At 40.6% G+C, this 8,335-nt stretch overlaps 1 protein-coding gene across 1 annotated transcript; it reads right to left on the reverse strand.

Moving 5' to 3' along the window:
- Window positions 1-2,872: 2,872 nt before the first annotated feature.
- Window positions 2,873-7,547, reverse strand: LOC104597152 (putative protein S-acyltransferase 16). The gene is made up of 7 exons (XM_010258573.3): window positions 6,891-7,547; window positions 5,042-5,134; window positions 4,807-4,908; window positions 4,585-4,662; window positions 4,400-4,498; window positions 4,197-4,292; window positions 2,873-3,443 (listed from the first exon to the last, which is right to left on the reverse strand). Exons 1-7 carry the CDS (start codon window positions 7,161-7,163, stop codon window positions 3,336-3,338), a joined length of 849 nt encoding a protein of 282 aa, XP_010256875.1. The 5' UTR covers window positions 7,164-7,547; the 3' UTR covers window positions 2,873-3,335.
- Between the last annotated feature and the right edge of the window lie 788 nt (window positions 7,548-8,335).

Below are 8,335 nucleotides of genomic sequence, written 5' to 3' on the forward strand. Positions count from 1 at the left end.
AGACACACGCACTCTCTCTCTTACGGTGCGTCTGTGCCCACCGTTTTCGTTGTGGAGTGCTGATTTGGCGTCGAGGCCATACGGGGACACGTGGGTAACTCCGACTTGGCGGAATGGATCGCAACCTTCTGTCTCTCTTGGGTAACACGTGGACCCCACTGTTCAGAGTGATTGACTCCTAACCGTTTCACCTCCATCCACCTGACCTGAATCGACAGTCTTTACTTTCACCACAATAACTGAAAAAGAATAGAACAGACTGGGACTTGTAGATAGAAAGGTAGAGTCAAAAGAAGAAGAACAATGAAGATGATGCTCGGTTTACTGCAACCACACTCGGCAGGTTTGGTTTTTGATGAAGGGTGATTTGGTCCGATCTATTAAAGAGGGGACATATAGACATGACCTGATCAAGAGATGATAATTCAGCTTATCATAATCAGTCCGCAGCATATCGAGTTCGGGTATCCAACCATTTCGGGCTAAAGTGACTTCAGGACAAGACCACCTCGAGACGAGATCGCTTTGGTACCAGATCGCAACAAGAACACCTCAATGGCGAGGCACTTTGGCACTCAACTCAGTTCGTGACTTAAAGACATCAGTTCGGGGATACCGACATGCCACTACGTGGTGATCCCGAAAACTCCTCCAACGGATCCCAGGTCTCACGGGATCACACTGCATAACAACTAGCATTATCTCCCCGACCGGTTTTAGGCGGAAGTGATGAACTTTATCGGTTAGTAGCGTTATCTTCCAACTAACATAGAAACGGATCCTATCGTGACAATGATCCCGGAACCGATCCGCAAAACCCGCGAAGACTCAATTATATAAAGGCTCCACCCCGTGGTTCAAGGTACACGTGATTTCTTTGCTTTCTAGTTCTCCTACATCCTTAAGCTATTTCAGCTCGCTACCAGTTTACTGACTTAAGCATCGGAGCGACATCTGATCCTTTTCTTGTAGATCAATTTAGTCCGTCGTCCGCCTGAAAACCAGATCAACTCCAACAGGGAGCAACGAGATCGCATAACATCATTTGGCGCCGTCTGTGGGAAACACTACAAAAAACCTTTCTCCACCATCAATAACAGAATCAAATCCATGGCTTCCTCCAACAACACCCAAATTCTTTGATTTTTCTCTTGCAGATCAATTTAGTCCGTCATCCATTGTCTGCCTAGAACCCCCAGCACGGAGCAGCGAGATCGCGCAGCATCAGTTTGCTTCCCATCTTCGCTTCCCGATGGCTTGGGTCAACTCTTGCATGAGAGTGATGCTCTACAGTACTTATTGTGCTGTTTTATATAAAAGTTCATTTGGCTTGGAAAAACAGGTGCAAAACTTTTGTTTATGATGGGGGAAACGGAAAATACTAGTGCTGATGCTATAATATTTCGTACAAGCAGGTTGATGAGGGTGCCTCGTGTCCTGACTGGGCTGCCATTTAGAGTTTAGGCTGCTTGTGCTTCAAAATTATTCAGCCAATCCCTACTAGACACCTGGCATATTCGAGGACATTCTCGTCAAGCCTAGCCTTGGAGGGACACCCTTGCTATTTTATCCACAGACTATAGCCTTAGGCTGAATTTGGAATGTTTTATATTATTTGCACTCTATATATTTGCATTTATACTCATTCCAATTCCAAACTGAGCAGCCTTAATAGCTAGTTCCCCTCACCCTCAGAGATGTTATGACCGCGACTCTGCTCTCTTAGGCTCATTTAATGTCAGAATAATGCTCCGCCACGTGATTACCGTCTTAATGAATTTATACCAACGTGCAAAACTGATACAAAGAGCTCATAAGAAGACTACCATCAATGGAGCCTCCAGCCTCGTCTATTACATGCGATGGGAGCAAAGAGCCACGTATATTTGTTTTTCTCTGTGATTCTCATTTTTGCTCTTTTCGCTTGTCTCACACTTTGGCACCTCGGCTTTTCCGATTATTTTGATCATTGAATGAATTCGTCACCCTTGGAATAACATTCGGGGCGGGGGTTCTATGGCCAAATCACCTCGGTAATTTCCAAGTTACCCTCCCTCGCTACAAGAATGAATTGGCTGATTTTACCAGCAGCAAGTCACACGGCCAAAGACACCAAAAATTCAAGGGCACGCACGCTTGATAACAAACCATCAAGCAAAAAAAGTTAAGATTGGGCATCCTCAGCCCTCCTCTCGGCTCCAACCTCCTCCACTGTTGTGACCTCCCCCCAGGAAGGCGGGAACACCATCACCAGAGCCACCATTGTGACTCTCTCCCACCTTTGGCCTCAATTTTCCCCTAATTGCCATTCTCAGCGTCGGCATAAACGTTGAGTTTACTGATGTCGAAGTTTGGAGTAATGGCCAACAATTGTTCTTGTTGAGGTGCATGTGGTGCGGTGGGGCTATTATTCTTGTTTGCTAGGTATCTCAACGACAAGCACCTTTAAGCTATGTTTGGTTTGAAGCAAAAAGTAGGGAAAGGAAGGAAAAGGCAATGAAACCTTTACAAACTTTGTATAGGTTTTCATACCTTTTCCTTCCTTTCCCTACCTTTTCCTTCAAACCAAACATAACTTTTAGGGTTTTCCATACAGGTTACCTCGACGAGAGGCATTTTGCCCGTTGATGTAGCCCCCTTGGAGCATAAAAAGAAACCAAATTTCAGTAAGAGAGTTAACATCATGAAATGCGAAAATATCACTAAGTCCAAGTTTTGAATATAAAACTAAAATACTAAATATAGCAAATACTGTAAGATAATAAATCAATTAAAATTTATCAAAGATTTCCTCGAAAACTACGAAAAGAAACTTTAATTATAACAAATTGAAAATCAAAAGAAAGAAAGAAAGACTTTGATACCAGAGAAGGAGAAAAGAATCATAACAAATTTTTATTCTTTAATGTTATAATTACAACCCTCAGTGAACTAATTTTATAAAAATAATCAGCTCGCCTCTTGATGTGGAATAGTCCAATTCCCCCTCTCCCTTCTTTTTTTCCCCCTCCCTTTTTTCAAGGTATGCAGGGAGAAGAGTCCCCTCTACATCTTACAAAACTTCACAAAACAAAAGATTTTACTTGTGTGTAACAGCTATGCAAACTCCTACAGATTTGGACTGTGTGTTCTTCTGACGATGAAAAAGGGACCTCGTTTGATTTGATGATTACATAACGAGGTACCCAACAAGAAATTTACATGGTGGGCAGATTGAAAAATACCACCTCACGTTCGTCTCATGATGAATAAGCGACCTTCGTCTTCTGGTTGTTAGACTAAATAGCTTGGAACACGGGACCTTCGTCTTCTGAAAAGCATTTGGAATGTCATCTCTAGATTGATGCAGGAATCATCATGTCATAAGATGTGCGGAATCGTAAGCCTGAACCAATATGTCTTGATATGGGGCATATCCAGGTGAAAATGCTTGGACCCAACACCTAGAGAAAGAAAGAAAAACACCAACTATATGAGGTCAGGCTACATGAATCCTTTTTTGCCATTCCATACTCTTAAATGCCATATCCATTACTGAATTGTAAGCCCTTGATAATTTCTTACTACTTCAACCCATATGGAAATAAAATGCATTTCTTGTTTCAACTTTGAAACCAGAAACTGAAAATTGCATTTCTTGTTTCATTTTTGAAAAAGAAAAAAAGAAAAGACATTACAACCAAGAATATATGTTGTATCTTTTGTCTTAAGAAAGTAATGATTTTCAAAAACCACTGTCAGCTCCAGTTTTCTTGAAATTGCAACAAAAGAAAACAATTTATGTGGAGAACACCTCCCTAGTGAATTAATCCACAGGTTGTGTACATCTGATATAAAAAAGAAAAACATTTATATGGAGAACACCACCCTAGTGAATGGCATTAATCCAGAGGTACCTGTATACATCTGATGTACACAGTTCCTTTACATGCATCTATGGTCCTTTTTCCCAAATTTTGTTCAGATAAAGCATGAACCCTATGTACAAATGGTTGTTAATACCTCCTAACAGGGAAGAAGAAGACTCTAAGAATAAATAGCCTTGCCAGCCAGATGCTCAAGACCCATGGACCATAATTAAAGGCATTCCAGTTAACGAGGTCATTTGGTCAGCGAAGACAGACATGGGAGGGCACTTGGCAGTAAGAGCATCAAGATGACAAGTGTGCAAGAAGCAAAGGAACCAATGTTCTTACCGATGTTAGATTTTCATAGGGACCAAGATCATATGGATGCTGATAGACATTCCCAACCTTTTCTGCAAGCCACATTGCTCTGACTCCTTCATGATACTGCAATAAAAATAATAACGAAATCCAGAGAAGAAGACTCCTTGATCAAATTGGCCAGCAGAAAGATAAAGAATAAACTAATTGTATTCTATAAAATTTCTTCAAACCTCAATTGTGGTCTTATTGTGCAAGATGAGGTATATATGCCAGCCTAAGAGAATGCTCAAGGCCACAGATAAAGGAACAAGCAAAATTCCAGAAATGATCTGCCCAATGCAAATAATTGATGTATTATTTGTTTTTTCAGTTTTAGATACGAGTTTAAACTTTGAAAATTGCAACTATTGCTTACATAAAGGGTCCTGATGGAACCTCTACTCTTCTCTTCATCCTTTTGAGCATCTTGGGCAACACTACCAACAAGTAAGACCTGATACCAAAACATGCATTATTTGTTGGCACATCATAGCAATGTGCTTCTGCACAGGTAAGTTGGGATTTAACCCATGACATCTAGACAGAATGTAATAAACCATAAAGCAAACAACCATACACAATGGGTTAGGAAACATACCAGTGCATAGATGCATGAAATTACAGCATACAACACGAAGACGAAGAAAACCTTATAGTTTGCATGGCCCACACAGTTATTTAACCAGATGCAGTGGTGGTCCTATATGCAAGGTATGGATCATTTTAATTACATGATAAAAAAGAACCTTTGAGATAAAAAGGCATGAACACTAGCATATATAAGATGCCAAAGTTTGCCCAGGCAAGAAAACAAAGAAGTAGTCCATGCATACCATTCGCAGAACACATCTTTTGCAAACACGACAATGATGTGTGCGAGGAGGCTTAAAGTTGGAACACTTTTGGCAATATCTCAGATCCCCACCCTGCAAGAAAATCAATGATTGAGTGTAATAGAAGATCCCCAAAAGCTATCTACAGAACAACAAAGAATGAAAATCTTTGAATTAATACCATATAAAGAAAACACTCTTATGGGTGTGTGTGTGTCTGTGTATCAAGAGGTCTACCATATAAAGATCCTTAAAGAAAAATTCCTAAAACTAGTCACAAGCATTACTATTGCTTCTTACATCCAGATTAATCAGATTGGATTGGATGCAACCTTGGGTAGTTAGATGGCACTTGTAGTCTTTTTTTTGATAAATGCCACTTGTAGTCCTACTGCTCCCATATGGAATTGTAGAACAAAGGATAACTTTTAAAAGTTGAGAGACCAGGCAATGCTGTTTAGACCCAGATTGTTTACAAAATAAGAAAGATGACTGGGTCACAACTTGAACATTCCAACCAGAATGACCTCTGATGCCATATTGCCATATTTTAGAATATACAAAATATTTAACAATAATAACATGTAGATGGGTCACTGCTTGGTGCAGTGGTAAAATCTTAAGTTGACAAGCATGAGAAGGCGGGTTTAAAGTCTGAGAGTGGCCACTTTGTGCAAAAAATGCCTAAGGTTAGGTCTGCTTCCAGTCCACTGTCCAAAGATTCCTGATGGCTGGCTGGAACCAACATTGGGCAGGCCTGTAAAACAATAACATGCACATAACTTGTGGGTGGATGGTTATTCTTGATTTCTGTGAATGTTGTAGCCTCTCTCTTCCAAGTTTGAGTCTCTCAAATTGTCGTTTCTTAAGAAACAAAGAATTAGTTTAAAGCGGACAATCCAGGTAGATTAAAGGTTTTCATCAACAATAGTGGTTTCCATCTTTTCAGAAATGTTAAAATCATGGTTTGAAAAGATTAAAGTAGGCATTGGGTCCTGTCCTGGATTGAAAAATTATGATTTGAGCAAATTCAAAAAAAAAAAAAAAGGCAGGACTGCTACCTTGCCTCCACCCCAAAACAGAGGCACAACACACAAATTCCCATTTGTCCTTGTAGTGTATCTCATTCTCATAAACTTGTCCTTACATTAGGGCTTGGGTCCTAAAAATTGACTAATATCTGGTTTCCTATATCAACCAGGGGTTTAGAGTTGTAGATTTACTAATGTAGTGTTCAAACTTGAAACGTTAAGGCATTAGTTTTTGGAGCTTGTAAGGAAAAGTTGGTTTTGCTTTTGAAAATTCCAGCTACTGCCAAAAGGTTGTCAAAACATACAAAGATATCATATCCAACCTCCGGAATGCATAGCAAAGGCATTTTCTCAATGATTAAGATTATAAGGAACTGAATACAGAAAAAGATTCTTGGAATATATAGTAGGATTGGCATTTATTTTTTTAATTCCAGATAAACAGGAAATTATAGAAAGAAAGTGAAAACTAATTTTAAATAACGTCCTGTAAAAGAAAAGAAAGACGAAATTGCAATAATTCACTTTAAGACCCGTTCTACTGCAAGTATAGTGGCTTTAACAGCACAAAGCCCCCTACATGTCAATATCCTTCAAATTTGCTAGGTCAGTTCATTTAACCAGCAAATTGTTGTCAGATAAAAGTTAATGATCAGACCAAACGAACGAAATAATGATCAGAGAAGAAAGGAAGCTCTTAGTTGTCAAAATCCAAAACTTTTTAATAAATACCTGCGAGGAAATAGGAACCCCTCCCAGAACCCCCAAAGTAATAACCGCAATGGAAAAGAGAATGTAAATAAATCCTTACTGCCCACCTTTCTCTTGATCTCATGAATCGGTGTCTCTGCATCTTCAATGTCCGGCACAAAGGTTGACGAGACAAGACCTGGATCCTTAACGACCGCCGCGACGTAGTTGAAAATGCACATGGACGCCGTTGCCGTGAAAATGACGGCGTTCATGAATCCCGGAGAAGTCCTCAGACCGAACCAACCGTCTATGAAAACAAAGACGGTGGTATAATATATGTAAGCGATAGTCGAGAGGACAACTAGGACTGGGAGAGAGATGCTACAGCTCTCCCTCATCTTTTGAGATTCCCGGGTTTTTTCCGTGTTAGTCAAGAAACAATGGGAGGACGAGAGAGTTACCGGAGAACGACGCAGAGAGCTACAGGAGGGGCAATTAAGGGATTCAGAGGGGAGCCCAAGAGGGAGGTACTTGCAAGGAACGGCGTCAAGGTATCATGGTTTGACGGTCGGAGCCACCGGCGTTTGTCACGACGGCAGTCTCCGATGTTTCCTGTTTTCGCGAATCAACGGGCGTCTGCAACAACCGGTTGATTCCTTGACGTTGGTTCCGGAATGCGGATAGTCACGGGATTTGTTATTTGTAGGCAGGTGAATGGTAAATGGACCGTTGTTTTCGTATTACCTAATTACCCTTCATTTCTTCTTCTTTTACAAATCTTTCTTTCCCGCCGGTCAGTTTCCCTTCCTCACGTCCATGTCCCATCCACAAGACAAGAGTCAAGACAACCACCACCGACCACGTATCTGAAATCTGAGGTAGTCGTACCTTGTGGTATGTTTGGTGATACGGGTAGACCCAAATTAGATCCATGCCACATTTAGAACTTGGACTATCACAAAGGCCCAAATTCTTCTGAAATACATCCCACAGCGATTATCCAATCAAAATTTGGCCAAGGTTTCAGGTATGGATCCAACTTATAATCTGAGCCAAATATGCAAATGGACCAGATTTTGATCCATAATATAGAATCCTGTCAAGTTCCAAACCTGCATCCAAGCCCATTTTTACCATCCTGGTTGTGACTTGTGAGTCTAGATTTGGCTCGCTTTGCTCAAGATCCAACCCGTTTCATGCCCTATTATAAGGCAAGAAACACGGGTAGAACTGTACAAGTAGCTTGCTAATATGATACACAATTGCTGTGTTGAAATGGAGCAATTTGATCACTCGGATATGGTAAGCATGTGGGTTGAATCTGTGAAACTGTCCTACCCAATGCTTAGTCATTTGGGAATTGGGATGGTTCTAACTCCTAAAGTTAAATTTTATTTGGAAAGAAATCTTGGTTTAGATAAGGGCCCATAACGTGATTAAATCACAAGCCAAATCTCAGCCCATGGACATCGTAATACAAGGGCCCATTTGGGAGGGCTGAAGCTGTGATTGAACTGCTTTGAAGAAGCTACCAAAACAAATTTCACCTTAAAGCCATATTTTTGGATTG

Source organism: Nelumbo nucifera, chromosome 2 (assembly GCF_055504915.1).
Source record: "Nelumbo nucifera cultivar China Antique chromosome 2, China Antique-T2T, whole genome shotgun sequence".
In the NCBI taxonomy this organism is placed as follows: Eukaryota; Viridiplantae; Streptophyta; class Magnoliopsida; order Proteales; family Nelumbonaceae; genus Nelumbo; species Nelumbo nucifera.